At 55.9% G+C, this 15,775-nt stretch overlaps 1 protein-coding gene across 3 annotated transcripts; it reads left to right on the top strand.

The window, feature by feature from the left end:
• Positions 1-15,239, top strand: RIIAD1 (regulatory subunit of type II PKA R-subunit domain containing 1). Of its 3 annotated transcripts, XM_089299937.1 has the most exons (7): positions 2-155; positions 602-678; positions 5,287-5,333; positions 6,332-6,459; positions 6,934-6,969; positions 9,189-9,765; positions 13,079-15,239. In XM_089299937.1, the coding sequence occupies exons 1-4, from the start codon at positions 72-74 to the stop codon at positions 6,400-6,402; spliced, it is 279 nt and encodes a 92-aa protein (XP_089156063.1). In that variant the 5' UTR covers positions 2-71; the 3' UTR covers positions 6,403-6,459; positions 6,934-6,969; positions 9,189-9,765; positions 13,079-15,239. The 3 variants fall into 3 exon arrangements, with proteins under 3 accessions (XP_089156064.1, XP_089156063.1, XP_002715594.1); XM_002715548.6 differs by lacking the exons at positions 9,189-9,765; positions 13,079-15,239 and having other exon boundaries at positions 6,934-7,040; XM_089299938.1 differs by lacking the exons at positions 5,287-5,333; positions 6,332-6,459; positions 6,934-6,969; positions 9,189-9,765; positions 13,079-15,239 and adding an exon at positions 1,571-3,493 and having other exon boundaries at positions 1-155.
• Positions 15,240-15,775: the final 536 nt, after the last annotated feature.

Here is a 15,775-nt window from a genome sequence, read left to right as displayed (position 1 = left end):
ACTGGGGGAGGGGGTGGGGGCGGCGGGGCGGGGGCGGGGCCGCGGCCGGTCGCCCGGACAACCGCGACAAGATGGCGACGCTGCCGAGCGGGCTGCTGGGGCCCGAGCCCGGGCTGCTGAGCCCGGAGCAGCTGGAGAAGTTGCGAGTCTTCAAGGTGGGTACGCCCGCACCCCCGCAAACCTCCGTCAAAGTGCGGCTCCGCTAGGACCGGGGTCCCCCCGGACGGGTAGGAGGGCCCCCGAGAGCAGGCGAGCAGGAGCCTGTGCCTGGGGGCCGGAGGGGGGTGCTAGGGAGGCCCCCGGGACCCTGCACCGCGGGCGGCCATGTGGACGCGCAGGAGGAGCTGAAGCAGGGGTCCGGCCCGAGAAGCGGGTAGGAACTACCGCCGGACACATCAAGTTAGAAACAAGCCAGGACCGTGGGGGTCCGACTCGGCTCAGGCCCCTGACCCCCAAGCAAGAGGCGGCCGGCGGCGCTGAATCCCCTAGACCCCGGCTGTAGCTTCCGAGCATCTGGGCTCAGAGCTGGGCCCCCTTCACACCTCCAGGCTTGGGAACTGGGTGTCTCGGGGAACGGGACCCTTTGCTCTTGTCCCCCCAGATTGAGACTCGGATTGCCAACGAGAAGTACCTGAGGGCCCACAAAGAAGTGGAGTTTCTCATCAGTGGTTTCTTAAGGTGGGTGGTTTTCCAGCCTGGCTTTGGGCATCTTGGGAGAAACTGGACCGGATCTTGTTGGGGTTAGAGGAATATAAATGCCCCCTTCGTGGTTGGTTTGCCCCCAAATGCCTGAAAGGGCTGGGGACTGGGCCAGGAGCCAGGAATGCAATCCGGGGTTGCCCCTTGGGGTGGTAGGAACCCAGTTACTTGAGCCATCACAGCTGCTTTCCTGGGTCTGCATTAGCAGGAAGCTGGATGGGATGGGGAACCTCTCTTGGCGTAACTGCTAGCCTATATATATATATATATATATATATATATATACACGCATATATATATATTTCCTTAAACACTCCCTATTGCTTCCAACTTCCTTAAAGTTGGAAAATATCGTAAGATTGAACTTTTTATTTTAATTATTATTTTTTATTTGAGAAGCAGAGTTATATATAGAGAGAGATCTTCCACCCACCAGTTCACTCCCCAAGTGGCTTCAACAGCCAGAGCTGGGCCAGTCTGTAGCCAGAAGTCAGGAGCTTCGTCCAGGTTTCCCACACAGGTCCAGGGGCCCAAGGACTTGGACCGTCTTCCACTGCTTTCCCAGGCCATTAGCAGGGAGCTGGATTGGAAGAGGAGCAGCCGGGACTCAAACCGGTGCCCATATGGATGCTGGTGTCACAGGCAGTAGCTTTATGCGCTATGCCACAGTGCTGGCCCCTTACCATTTTTCCAAGTGTAGGAGACTCAGAGGGCAGATAGGAGAAGGAAATGGGAAACTAAAAGGTACCCAGTTCTCTGTGAAGGTCAGGTATATTTAGGCCAGGGGTAAGGCCTGGGCGAAAGGCAGGGTGGTCTGTCCGTTTCAGACCTGGGGATGATGCCATCACTTGTTGCAACTTTTCTTCTACAGGAAAATAAAGAATCTTTATATTCCTATCCTGGGGAGTTTGCAGTCCAAGTTAGGAGTGGTTCCAGCGGAGAAATTGAGGATGGACGTTAAAAGCCTGAATTAAATCACCATTTGCATTATTCACAAACACCTGGGGTGGTGAATGAGGAGGGTGTTGTTGCTTTTTCAGGAGGAGACCGGTGTCTGGGCCTGGCTGCTGCTGGACACCCTCTGACCCCTTCCCCTTCCTTCCTTGCCCCCCCCAGGCCAGGCAGGCCTCCATGCTTTCCCTTCTGGAGTCCCTGAAGTACCCCACTTGGAGCCCTCCTGGCCCCTTTGGGCCTTTCTTTTCCGGGGTGGAGCTGGGGAGACAGGTAGCATTTGAAGTTTGAGGGTTTCCCTGTGTGTGTTTGCTGCTGGTGGTGTTTCCTGTGCCTGTTCCAGAATGAGCCAGGGTCAGCCACACATCTGAACCCGATGCTTCACGTGATCCTTCCTGTGAGAAAGGAGGCAGGGGCAAAGAGGACCGAGTCCCAAGCACTGTGCCTGTGCTTTGGTTTTTGATTTTATAAGATTCATTCATTTTTTGAAAAGCAGAATTACAGAGAGAGACAGAGACAGAGAGAGAATCTTGCTTCTACTGGTTCACTCTCCAGATGGCCTCAAGGACCAGGGCTTGAAGCCAGGAGCCTGGAACTCCATTTGGATCTCCTTCAAGGATGACAGGGGCCCAAGCACTTGGGCCATCTTCTACTGCTTTCCCAGTTAGCAGGGAGCTGGATGGGAAGTGGAGCAGCTGGGACTTGAACTGGCGCCCATATGGGATGCTGGCGTTGCAGGCAGGGGCTTAACCTGCTGCACCACGGCGAGAGTGGTTTTCAGTTCTGCAGGGCTCTGCTCATGACTCACACGGAGCCCAGAGACACACTCAGCTTTGCTTCAGGAAGTGAACTTCCCACGTGGGTTTTCTGGATCCTAATGGTTTGTGACCGTTCAGCTATAGCTGTCCAGCCTGTATTCATAAACAATGCACAGAGCTCCTACTACCTTGAATTTTGGACCTGAAGAATGGGAAAAGTCACAATCCATTTTAGGCACCTAGAAACGTTTCGGGGTGCAGATGTGGTAGCTGGGTGTGAGCCTGTGGAAAGACTCGATTAGATGTTTCCGCAGGTTCCCAGGCGCACGAACCTTCCCCAGACCCAGCACCGATCACATGAGTCCTTGGCCAGAGTCTTCGGTGGCTGCACAGCCACCACCTCTCTTGGTTTGTTTTTAGCATCTCTTGAGACATAATGTACAGAAAAGTGACATATCCCAAGCTGGGTGGACTTCCACGCCTGACTTGTGGGTGGTCCCTTCCGGTGGGGCCCCCCAAAACCAACCCTAGGTCTCCTGACTTCTCCACTGCAGGCTCGTCTTGCCTTTTAACGTAACTGGCAGTCTACAGTATGCACTCGTTTGTGCTTGGCTTCCGCTCAGTATCCGGAAGACCTTACTCCTGTACAGTGTCCCACTGTGTGACTGCAGCACATTCACATACGCATTCCTGCCGTCTTTGGAGCTGAGGACAAGCGTCTGTCCCGGCATTCAAGGCCCTGCCTAACACAGCTTCCTTTGCTCCCTGTTCCTTCCTGCACACGCCCTTGACTCCTGCCAGGCTGCACTTGGATCATCCCACCGACCATTCCTTGAGCGCTCTCATGGATGCTGTGGGTACAAGGGTGGCTACAAGCCCGTTCTAACCCTCAAGCAAGGCGCAGTTTGTAGAGCCTGCGTGGCTTCCTTCCTGCGGGGCCCCTCAGCCCTTGTCTTGCCTGTGGAAGCCCCTGTGCCTCTGCGTGCCTTGCTGACGCCAGCCGTGCTCTTCTCCTTGGCTGTACCTTCTTTGAGATCAGCCTATATTTTATCTTAAAAAAAAATCAATCCCTCATATGTAATGCAGTTTCTTTTTTAAAGATTTTATTTATTTGAGAGGCAGAGTTAACAGAGAGAGGGGGAAGCAGAGAAAGAGAGAGGTCTTCCATCCGATGGTTCACTTCCCAAATGGCTGCAACAGCTGGAGCTGAGCCAATCTGAAGCCAGGAGCCAGGAGCTTCTGGGTCTCCCATGTGGATGCAAGGACTCAAGCACTTGGGCTATCCTCTACTGCTTTTCCAAGGCCATAGCAGAGAGCTGGATCGGAAGCGGGGCAGCTGGGACACAAACCAGCACCCATATGGGATGCTGGTACCACAGGTGGAGGCTTAGCCCACTACCCCACAGAGCTGGCCCCATAAATTATTTATACATAACTTGTGCTTGATAATTATCAGCTTGAATCAAAGGAGAAGGGGAGCAAAACTTTTTTTTTTAAGATGTATTTATTTATTTGAAAGAGTTACAGAGAGAAGGAGAGGCAGGAAGAGAGAGAGAGGTCTTCCATCCGCTGCTTCACTCCCCAATTGGCTGCAATGGCCAGATCTGTGCCAATTCGAAGCCAGGGGTCAGGAGCTTCTTCTAGGTCTCCCACACGGCTGCAGGGACCCAAGGACTTGGGCCATCTTCTACTGCTTTCCCAGGCCATAGCCAGGATCTGGATTGGAAGTGGAGCAGCTGGGACTTGAACGGGTGCCTATATGGGATGCCTTACCTGCTATGCCACAGCGCCAGCCCCAGCAAAAGTTTTATTTTAAAAGATTTTATTTGAGAGGCAAAGTTACAGAGAAAGAGAGAGAGACAGGTCTTCCATTTGCTGGTTCACTCCCCAGATGGTTGCAATGGCTAGAGCTGAGCTGATCCGAAGCCAAGAGCCAGGAGCTTCTTCTGGGTCTCCTATGTGGGTGCAGGGGCCCAAGGACTTGGACCATCTTCTACTGCTTTCCCAGGCCGTAGCAGAGAGCTGGATCAGAAATGGAGCAGCTGGGATATGAACCGGCGCCCATATGGGATGCTGGTGCCGCTGGTAGAAGCTTAGCCCACTATGCCACAGTGCTGGACCCAAGCAAAATTCTTAAAGGCTGGGGGTAGGGGCTTCCTGGAGGGTCAGCCTTGGCCAAGAGCACAAGAAAGTGGGGCCGTTGGGGTGGGGCAGCCCATAGCCAAGGGACAGAGAGCAGAGACCGCCGCCTTTGCAGGCCCGAGTTCTGGGCCCGCTCTCTGTTTACTGTCTTTATGAACTTGGGCAAATGATTAACCTTCGAAGGTTAGGTTTCTTCATTTGTGAAATGGGGACATTACCTGGACAGCGTTTATGAACATAGTTTATGAACCATAAAGTTCTATGCGGTATAAGAGCATAGTTCGGTTCCCAGGGCTTTGGGACTGCAGGTGTTACCAAGGTGTCCATCCTCTGTGCCCTTGGAAGCCATCTTTTCTGTCGGCCCAGCCGCCCTCGCGTGGGAATTCCTGCCTGCGCCTCCTCAGGACACCACAGGGTTGTGGGGTCTGTCCCGCTGCGTGTGAGCACCGTGCCCAGGCACGTGCCTCTTCATCTGTGCTTCCCACCCTGGACGTGGTTCTGTGAAAACGCTGCCCCCAGCCTGTTAGTGATGAGGCCAGTGTCCTAGCTTGATTGCCACTTAGGGCGTTTTGCGCCTTGCCTGACATCCCAAGTTGGAGGAACATGGCCGTTGAAAGGGGCTGGGCCATCAGATGTGGGCTGTGTGTTGGCTCCCAAGGTGGCTGTGGCTCGGGCTGATCAGCCACGGGCCTTAACGCCCACTCTCCCTCCCGCCCTGTCCCTGAATGTGTTCCAGGGAAATGTTTTTGAAGAGACCAGACAACATCCGAGAATTTGCGGCAGGTGAGTAAGGTGGCGGCAGTGCCGGGTGGCAGAGAGCTGGCAGTAATATTGGGAATTCAGCCTGGGTGCTGCTTCCCCAGAGGCGTCCCCTGGCGTCTCCTCGGGATGAGACAGGACCTGGGTGGAGCTCCCTCCCGGTGAGGGCTAGGAGTTCAGTGTCTGAGGGAGCGTGCTGGCCGTTCTCGTCCCGCGCACCTCGAAGTGCGTTCTATGCCCTGGTTGTGCACTAGCGGCACCTGGGAGCTTTTTAAAAATGCTGGTGTTCAGGCTCCACCCCCAGAGGTTTCTATTTAATTAGCCTGGGGTGGGACCCAGCATCCACAGTTTTAAAGGCTCCCCAGCTGATTCTAATGGACTCTGGCTGCCCGAGATGGCTTAAGGTCAATGGTATTTAGCAGGAACGGCTGGGCTGGCAGACGTCTTGGGGCCCGCTGTGTCCCCACAGCGCATCCAACTGCATCTCGGTACACGTGTGCTGCCACAGCAGATGCTGCCTCTGATGCACATCCCGCTGGGTGCACAAAGCCCCTCCTGCCAGCATCCTGCGGGAGCCTGGCCCCCTCAGAGAGCGTGTACGCAGAGAAGGCGTGATCGCTCGGAGACGGGAGCTGGCAGGCTGAGGAGACGAGAATAATACTTGGCATTTACTTGGGCCCCAAGAAGGGCTGGAAGCAGAAAGCCCAGAGAATCCCTGAACTGTGTGACGGCTCCCCATGCGTCAAGCAAGCAGACCGGCCAGCGCCCAGGGTGCAGGGTGCAGGGTGCAGCGGGTGGGCAGTGGGCGCCAGCCGATTGAGCTCTTCTGGAAGGCTCAGAACTGCTCGGCTGGGCCAGTGACCACAGGGATTTGCCGTGACTGCTCATGTTCTGTCGTCGGGGGCCACCGGCGACCTTGCTGCTAGGACCAAGCCAGCAGCACTTTTAGCAGAGTAGGCTGCCTTCCTCCCAGTCCCCTCCCCTGAGTGAAGATGATTTCTTCTCTTTGATTTCCATCCCAGATTATTTCACGGATCCAAGACTTCCCAACAAGATTCACAGGCAGCTAATTAAAGACAAGAAAGCAGCTTAATTAGCAGAATCGCGATGCTCAGCTGCTGGGCGAGGCCAGCCAGGACCCAGCCTCTGGGTGGGTGTTAACCTCGCTTACAGCCAGAGGCTGCTTTATCCGTCGTCGGCGTAGGAAAGCAAGCGAGTGGCGCAAGTGCGACGCGCGATTTAGTTTTCTTGACTCTATTTTGGGGGATTGGGAGCTGGAGCGAGGCCCAGGGTTGGTCTCGCAGGAATCCTGATGCAGCGATGTGGTGACGAGAGTGGGAACGGGAGCGGTTCAGGGGTAGAGGGGACCAGGATGGGAAAGGGCCCTTTCTCTGTTGGCCCCGTGGGGGGGGGGGCAATTTCCCCAGTGGCCTCTTGGATTGGGTGCCATCCTACACCCCTCACCATCAACCCAGCCTGGGCCAGGATTTTCGGGCGGGATGACCCCTGGAAGCATTTTGAAGGCTGGGGTGGTTTGTTTATTCTTTCTTTCCTGCGTTCACTTACCCGTGTGAGCGTGAGGGAAAGGCCACACGGGTTCAGTGGAGCCATTTCTGTTTTACAGGGTCTTCGGGGAGCATGAGAGCCTGTTGCCATCCGCGTGGGTTTCCAAGCTGCCTTGGGCTCTGTCTGCTGTCTGGGAGGCTGTTAAAGATCCTCCTTAAAACCGCCCTTCCTGCGCTCTGTTTTATTCACTGGAAGGAGGAGGACATCGGGCGGGCGTGGGCGGGCGGGCGTGGGCGGGCTCTCGCCTCACTCTGGCTCCTTAGATGTTTTGTTGGCCGCCAAGGGCCTCCTGCTGTTCCCACACTGGCCCCTCACTCCCGGGGCCAGCAGGGTGCAAAGAACCAGGGTGGGGCTCGGAGAGGAACAGGAGCCAGGGGACCACTCCCTTTGCCTTCTCCAGGGCTACTGCAGGGTGTGAGGTGCTGATTCACTGTCTTCCTTCCTTCCTTCCTTCCTTCCTTCCTTCCTTCCTTCCTTCCTTCCTTCCTTCCTTTCTTTCTTTTTTAAGATTTATTTATTTATTTGAAAGGCAGAGTTACAGAGAGCAGGGGGTTGGGGGGGGGAGAAAGAGGTTAGTCTTCATCCGCTGGTTCACTCCCCAAATGACCACAATGGCCGGAGCTGCACCAATTCAAAGCCAGGAGCCAAGAGCTTCTTCCGGTCGTCTCCCATGTGGGTGCAAGGGCCCAAGGACTAGGGCCATCTTCTACTGCTTTCCCAGGCCATAGCAGAGAGCTGGATTGGAAGAGGAGCAGCCAGTACTTGAACCGTCACCCACTTGGAATGCTGGCACTGCAGGCGGTGGCTTTTCCTGTTACGCCACCGCGCCGACCCCCACTGTGCTTCCACAGGGGCAGTGATGAGAGACTGGGCTGGAAGGACATCGAAAGATGAGACTTGGAAACCCATTGAGGGTCATGAGTCTGCAAAGCTGAAACGTGACCCGTGCACGACTTGGAGGTGGTAGATTGTGTTCTTGAGGGTGGCAGCCACAAACTGTCCATTTGACTTTTCAGCTGGAAGGCAGGGGCATGGACCAGACCACCCCATGAAGTCCTTCCCAGGCTTGGGAGGCTGAGGGGCGTCGGTGTTTCTGCCCCGGACTCTGGCCTCCACAGTTCACTGGCTCTCCCGAATAAAGCACCTCTCACCTGGGTGTCGGTATCACCATGGCAACAGAAGCACAGAAAAGCAGGGGTTGTATTATTTTTCTTTCCTGTCTGCCTGCCTGGCTCCCAGTAGTGGAGAGGGCAGCAGAACAGGGTATTGGAAGAACTGCTGTACCTACGCCGAATCGGCGAGGGGATAGGGGTGGATGCTTCCGGAATCACTTGCAGCGATGGCACCGACGCCGAGATGCCCGTGTGCAGAAACCAGACAGCGCCTTCAGCAGAAAACACGCATCCTGAGCACCTGGGCTGCGAAGGGTCGGCTGAGGCGCGCGGAGCCTTTCCTGGGAAGAGGCCTGCCACAGTGCAGGGACAGTCATCAGGTACCGCAGAGGACCAGGTGCACTGGCAAGAGCCGGGCTCAGAAGCAGAGCAGGAGGTTTTATTTTTTTAAGATTTATTTATTTGAAAGTTAGAGAGAGGAGGAGACACAGATCTTCCATCCTCTGGTTCACTCTCCACATGGCTGCAACGGCCAGTGCTGGGCCAGGTGGAAGCCAAGAGTCAGGAGCTGCTTCGGGAGCTCCCTTGTGGGTGACCCAGGTGGAGCTCCAGCCTCCTAGCTTTGGCCTGGCCCAGCCAGGGCTGTTGAGGCCTCTGAGGAGTGAATCACTGAATGGAGAATTCTGTGTGTGTCACTCTGCCTTTCTAGGAGATGAAAATAGATACAGTTGGGGTGGGTGCACTCTGTGGTTAAGGTGCCACTCGGGATGCCTGTATCCCACGTGGGAAGGCTGGGGTTCGATGCCTGCTTCTGCTTCCAGTCCAGCTTCCTGCTAGTGCACTTCCTGGGAGGCAGCCAGTGCTCAAATGCGTGAGCCCCTGCCACCCACAGGGAGACCCGATGGAGCCAGACTCCTGGCTTTGGCCTGGCCCAGCCCCAGCCATTGTGGCCATCGAGGGAGTGAACGAGTGGATGGAAGATCTGTCTCTCTGTAGCTCTTTCAAATGTATATATATTTTTTTAAAAATGAAGCCCATTTCAAAGGCTTCCTGAGTGGAGGAGGGGTGGTGCTTGTACTCTGTGCGAGATCCGCCCTAGTGCGGGTGGGCCGGGAGGGCAGGCCTGCCGTGCGGCGGCGTGTGGCCTGGAGAGGTGCGCTCCTTTCCTCCTGTGACCGTGCCTTGCTGAATTTCTCACTAGACTGACAGCTCCATGAAGACAACAGCCAAACAGCAACTTAATTTGTTCACTCTTGAAGCCCTGGCTCCTGATTGTGTCTGGCAAACAGCAAGTGCTCCGTGGGCATTTGTGGGGAGAGCACATGCATGCATAATTGAATGCTGTCATATTCCTGTCCTGGAAGTAGGCGCGTCGGAAGGCAGGGGAAGTGCACCAAGACTGCCTGGCTGTGAGAAGGAAGTGCGTGGGAGCTGCTACGTGATGCTTGAGAGCGGGTTTCCCCGGCAGGCCCGGGGAGGGGCTGGGTGGGCAGAGCCCTCCGCTGGCCAGGATGGTGGGGGCAGGCCTGTGTGCCGCCCCACATCCTCACGACCCCCTTCTTCCTTGCTAGCAGAACTCGACGTTTATTGAGGGCAGCAGTGAGTTCCGCCCCAATTAGTGAATTGCATTTGATCTAGGCCAACTGTTAATAATGACATTCCCTGAATTCCCAGCCTGCCTTGCAGTTAGTGTGGAGGGGGACAGATGGAGTCCACCCTTTTCTGATTTGGAGCTCTATGTGATGTCCGGAGCTGAGCAGCCATCTTAAGATGACGAGGTAATGAGGGTGAGGTGAAAGTGACAGAGGGAAAGATGGGAAGAGCCTGGGCTGAACAGCACAGCAGGTGCTAACCTTCCGACTTCGTGGAAGTTGAGCGTGGTGACTCTCACCTGTCTTGATGTCAAGCCACAGTTTAAAGCCTGCTCCACCACTTACTAGACTTGGCCTTGACCAAGTCGGTGTTGTTGAACATTAGGTTTTCCATCTATAAAACAAGACCTGCCAGTGCTCACCCTCAAGGGTGGTTTGGATCAGAGAGGAACATCGGACAGGACCTGGCACATGGGAGGTGTGAAGAGTGCTGGGGTGGGGCAGTGAGATGAGCAAGCAGGAGAGGAGGTGGGGCACCCACCCAGGGCTTCCACCTCCATGGCGTAGGCCCGGGAGAGCCAGGGAAGACGTGTAGGCCGCGAGGGCTTCATGAAGAGCGAGACGGTGGGGAGGACGAGTCGAGGAGGCAGTCGGGATGTGGCACAGCCTGCGGGGGACGATCACGGTCCAACGGCCACCCCCAGCTGCACTTGTCACTTCTTTTTTAAAGATTTATTTATTTGAAAGACGGAGTTACAGAGAGGCAGAGAGAGAGAGAGAGAGGTCTTCCATCTGTTGGCTCACTCCCCAAATGGCTGTAACAGCCAGAGCTGGGCGGATCTGAAGCCAGGAGCTTCTTCTGGGTCTCCCATGCAGGTGCAGGGGCCCAAGGGCTTGCGTCATCCTCTGCTGCTTTCCCAGGCACATTAGTAGGGAGCTGGGTCAGAGGTGGAACAGCCAGGATTTGAACGAGCACCCACATGAAATGCCGGCACCACGGGCAGCTTTACCTGCTGCGCCAAGCACCTGTTCCACCTGTCACTCCTTAGCCTTTTTGCTGACTCTCCTGTCTGCTCATTAGTTAAGTATGGATTCAGCTACAAGTAACAGAAAACCCAGCTTGTAGCAGCTTCAGCCAGCGGGGTCACCATGCTCGCCTAATTAGAAGCATGGTGGGGGGCCGGTGCTATGGCGCAGCAGGTTAAGGCCTTGGCCTGAAGCACCGGCATCCCATATGGATACCGGTTCTAGTCCTGCCTGCTCCTCTTCAAATCCAGCTCCCTGCTATGGCCTGGGAAGGCAATGGAAGATGGCCCAAGTCCTTGGGCCCCTGCACCCATGTGGGAGACTCAGAAGAAGCTCCTGGCTCCTGGCTTCGGATTGGGGCAACTCTAGCCATTGCGGCCATCTAGGGAGTGAACCAGCAGATGAAGACCTCTCTCTCTGTCTCTGTCTTTCTCCCCTCTGCCTCTCCTTCTCTGTGTAACTCTGACTTTCAAGTAAAATAAAATCTTTTTTTTTTCAGTATTTTTTTTTTGATAGGCAGAGTTAAACAGTGAGAGAGACAGAGAGAAAGGTCTTCCTTTTCTGTTGGTTCACCCCCCAATGGCTGCTGCAGCCAGCACGCTGCGCTGATCCGAAGCCAGGAGCCAGGTGCTTCTCCTGGTCTCCCATGGGGTGCAGGGCCCAAGCACCTGGCCATCCTCCACTGCACTCCCTGGCCACAGCAGAGAGCTGGCCTGGAAGAGGAGCAACCGGGACAGAATCCGGCGCCCCAACCGGGACTAGAACCAGGTGTGCCAGCTCCGCAGGCGGAGGATTAGCCTAGTGAGCCGCAGTGCCAGCCCAAAATAAAATCTTAAAAAAAAAAAAAGGCATGTTGGCCAGTAGGACTGAAAGGCTCCGATGTAGCCAGCACCCATGCCGGGCCTCTTCTGCCTCCCCACGCTGCAGGCCTCCGTGGCTAAGAGGGCTCTGGCGCTCCCAGGGGCATTTCCCTATTCTGCACAGGGACGAGGGCTGAGCGCCACACTAGCTGACTCTTGATCGTTTTTATCTGTAGAGAAAAGCTTTCTTGGAAGGCCAGACCAGGGCCACCTGGCCCATCCCAAGCTCAGCAGAGACCTTGAAGGGAGCAAGGACAGCCGTGGGGCCGGCTCCAGGGCAGCACCTGCAGCACCTGCACTCCCCGATTCTTCCTGACTCACAATGTTTCCAGAAACCTCGATCAGAGATGCCTAAAACCCTTCCACGGTCTCCCAGGGGGTGCAGGTCCTCACAAGAGCCCCCTCCCCATCCACTTTACGCCTTTGAACTGTGCCTGATTTCCTCGTGTCTGCAGGCTGAATGGGCCCGGCGGGCATGGTCTGTGCCCCCGGGAGTGGTCTGACCACACAGGCCTTGCTCTTCTCCTGCAGCAAGTGCAGAGGTGGCGGCCGCAGGCCCTGAACCTGGGCTGGCAGAGGAGAGGCAGGAGGACAGGAAGGGACTGCCGGTGATGCTCAGCTGTCTTCTTAGCGAATGCGACTTCCTAGGACACCTGCCTCCCCAGCATCTCCTCGGGTGGGCGGGGCTGCGCCTCTCTGAGGGAGGCTGGGAACCCGGCATGGAGGCTTCCCACTGCCTTCCCAGCGATCTGGGCTGGTCTTCTCGTGGCCAGTGTTGTGGCACAGTAGGCTAAGCCACTGCCAATGATGCCGGCATCCCATATGACCACTAGTTCTAGTTCAAGTCCCAGCTGCTCCACTTCCAATCCAGCTCCATTAATGCTCCTGGAAAGCAATGGAGGGGCACCTCCACCTAGATGGGAGACCCAGAAGAAATTCCTGGCTCTTGGCTTCAGCCTGACCCAGCTCCAGTCAGAGAGAGAGAGAGGGAGATGAGGGAGATGAGGGAGGAGGGAGAGGGAGAGGGAGGAGGGAGGAGGGAGAGGGAGGAGGGGGGAGGGAGAGGGAGGAGGGAGGAGGGGAGAGGGGAGAGGGGAAAGGGGAGAGGGAATCTTCTATCTGCTGGTTCACTCCCCAAATGGCTGCAACAGCCAGAGCTGGGCCAGGCCAAAGCCAGGAGCCAGGAGCCTCACCCGGGTCTCCCACAGGGGTGCAGGGGCCACACAGCTGGGCCATCTTTTGTTGATTTCCCAAGGGCATTAGCAGGGAGCTGGACCAGAAGCAGCCAGGACTCTCCATGGGCACTCAGGTGCTCTGATGTGGGCTGGCAGGTGGCGGTTTAACCCACTGTGCCACAATGCTGCCCCTGGGACAGAGACAGTGTGTGAATTCAAACCAGAAGATGTCCACTAAATGTGCCACTGGGTCCCAGGTGATAGTAATATGAATCGCTTCTGTAGGCTAGGTGGGCGTGGTGCACACTGCCCATGGACCCGGCTTTCCAGGAGGAGGACTGAAAGGAGGGCGGAGGAAGAGCAGTGGTTGGGAGGAGAATCAGGGCCAGGGTGGGCCCTTGTGATCTGACACCTTCCTCTCTTCTGTTTTATTTTTAGGCTAGAAAACTTGGAAGCCTCTTGGAATTGTTGCCCAGATGGGATCTGACATTCTGAGGGCACAGCCATAGGAATCAGGGGGCCACGAGCAAGCCTAACTCTGCCACCGAGGGGCCCAGAACCACAGCTCTGTGTCCCTGTCCTAGCCCAAACTGAAGCCGGAGTTCTCACCCTAGCAGGACTGCCTAAGCCTGGGGCGGGGAGCCGGGGCGGCGCCTTTGGAAAGCAGGGCGCTTGGTCTGGCCAGGCCGGCCTCTACTGCCCTCTGCTGGGCGTGGCTGCGCAGCACAGGCAGCGCGTGGCTGCTCTGGCCCTGCGTGGGAGGTGTGCAGGTGGGAAGAATGGCCTTCCTGCTAATGCATGTCCAGGGAGGCAGCCAGTGCTCCAATGCTTGGGAGACCCACATGGAATTCAGGCTCCCGGCTTCAGCCTGCTCCAACACCAGCCGTTGTGGCCATTTGGGGAGTGAACCAGCAGATGGAAGATGCCTCTTGGACTCTGCTTTTCAGATACATTTTGGAACACACACACACACACACACACACATTTAAAATCCATTTCTGGATCTGGCTTTCTGGCGTAGCTGGTAACACCACAGCCTGCGACGCTGGCATTCTAGCTGAGTGCTGGTTTGTGTCCCAGCTGTTCCGCTTTGGGTCCAGCTACCTGCTAATGTCCTGAGAAGGTGGCAGAAGATGGTCCAGTGTCTGGGCCTCTGCCACCCACGTGAGAAAACTTCTCAAATTTACAGATGCCTGTACTAGAAAGTTTCTGGGGACAGGACCCCGGTGGGAGGGAGTGCAGCAGTGGGGGACAGTGCCAGCTTTGATAAGGACGACGGAATTGGACGGCAGGCAGTGCCTTGGAGAAAGACAATGAAAGCCTGGGAGAGGTGATCACCAACTCCCGGCTAAGCAGGAAAGCTCAGGGCCCTCCTTAGCGACTTACAGACACTTGATTTCCTGCGTCTAGAGGACCACAAAGCTGGGAGCAAGGGCCAGGACTTGATTACAGCAAAGAGTAGCAGGGTTCCAGAGAAACTATTCGCAACTCTGGCAGGTCTGTTGGGAGGGAGGGCGACCCTGGAACATGGGATAAGACACTAGGGTTGATGCTTTTAAAATGTTTTAAAAGATCTATTTATTTATTTGGAAGAGTTACAGAGAGAGAGAGAGAGAGAGATCTTCCATCCAACAGTGGACTGGGCCAGGCTTCATCAGGGTCTCCCACGTGGGTGTCAGAGGCCCAAGCACTTGGGCTACCCTCTGCTACCCTCCCAGGTGCATTAGCAGGAGCTGGATGGGAAGTGGAGCAGCTGGGACTCGAACTGGTGCCCGTATGGGATGCCAGCATTGCAGGCTTAACCAGCTGCTCCACAATGCTGGCCCTCGTGCTTTAAAATTTTTTTTGAATCCCCTAATTCTCCTTCACTCTGGGCCCTGAGAAAGTGCTTGTGTCTTCCCATTAGACTGTCACCATTTCCTTGCCTGCTTCCTTGGAGACCTGGCCTGCCTCCTCTCCTGACCTCCATGCCAATAACCAGGATTAAGTCCCATCAGAACCTAGCCCACACCCCCAAGGAGGAGCTGAGCACTAGAAGACCCAGCCAGCTTGCACGGGCTAGAGAGGGAGTAGCCAAGCAGGCATGCTAGGAGTATGTTCTAGTGAATCAGAAAACCCAGCAACCACTGTGTTCCATCAGGGAGCCCAAAGGATACCCCATTTACCGCAGCGATCCGGAAGCTGCCCTAAGATGGCTGCCCGCTTCACCGGGCAGCTCAGCGCCGCCCTTCACTGCAGGCCAGGCCTGACACAGAGCATGCTGTCCTAGAACCAGGCCCACAGGTGGAGGGGGCGGGGCAGAGTCACTGCACTGTACACTATCCTGAGAGGCAGCCAGGGTCTCACCGGCAGACAGCTCTGGGATCATCTATATGGAGCATGGCTTCCTTGGGACAGCATAAAGGCATCGGACAAGGACCCTGTTCAATCTGTACACTACAAAGAAACCAGGGATGGCTGACAGCAAGTGTGAGGGCAGCTGCCCTGATCAAAAGTTACAGTTCCTTGCTCTTCCTGCCCCTGAGCCGGGTTTAAAAAGCTATCATGTACCTTCATTGAAACCCACCAACTTGGAATAAATAATCTGGTGAGCTTCCCAGCTGTTTGTCACCACACGATCTGCAACGTTTCCATTCCACTCACAAATGCCCTGTGCCTAGGGGGCCAGCCTACACCACCTGGTAACCTGGTGAGATCCAGCATTAGCCTCTCTCTACTAAGAGCTCAGTGATGTCCCAGTCGCAACTTGAAATCAGCTACAGAGCGGCTGTGTGCACCATGGAAACTGGCAGATGCTGCAGGCCACGCTCCCTCCCTGCCCAGAGCTGCCGCTTAGCTCCCCAGCACATCTCTGCTCATTTTCATTTGCAGTCTCTGACCACAGCGCTGGTCCCTTGCAATCACTGATATTTTGTCTCTATAGTTTTAAGAATATCACATACAGAGGCCGGCGCTGTGGTGTAGCAGGTAAAGCTGCCACCTGCAGTGCTGGTATCCCATATGGGTGCTGGCTCGAATCCCGGCTGCTCCACTTCCAGTCCAGCCCCCACTAACATGCCTGGGAAAGCAGCAGATCATCCAAGTCCTTGGGCCCCTGCACCCATGTGGGAGACCCAGAGGACGCTCTAGGCTCCT

This window comes from Oryctolagus cuniculus, chromosome 7, assembly GCF_051225735.1.
Source record: "Oryctolagus cuniculus isolate XC-2025 breed Fujian yellow rabbit chromosome 7, ASM5122573v1, whole genome shotgun sequence".
NCBI lineage: Eukaryota > Metazoa > Chordata > Mammalia > Lagomorpha > Leporidae > Oryctolagus > Oryctolagus cuniculus.
This window is presented reverse-complemented; position numbering and strand designations above follow the sequence as displayed.

Bases quoted from the DNA above. Each gene is read 5' to 3' on its own strand.
- RIIAD1 (XM_089299937.1), top strand. From the start codon at position 72: ATGGCGACGCTGCCGAGCGGGCTGCTGGGGCCCGAGCCCGGGCTGCTG. The intron at 156-601 runs GTGGGTACGCCC...TTGTCCCCCCAG, and splicing joins AGAAGTTGCGAGTCTTCAAG to ATTGAGACTCGGATTGCCAA. The intron at 679-5,286 runs GTGGGTGGTTTT...AATGTGTTCCAG, and splicing joins CTCATCAGTGGTTTCTTAAG to GGAAATGTTTTTGAAGAGAC.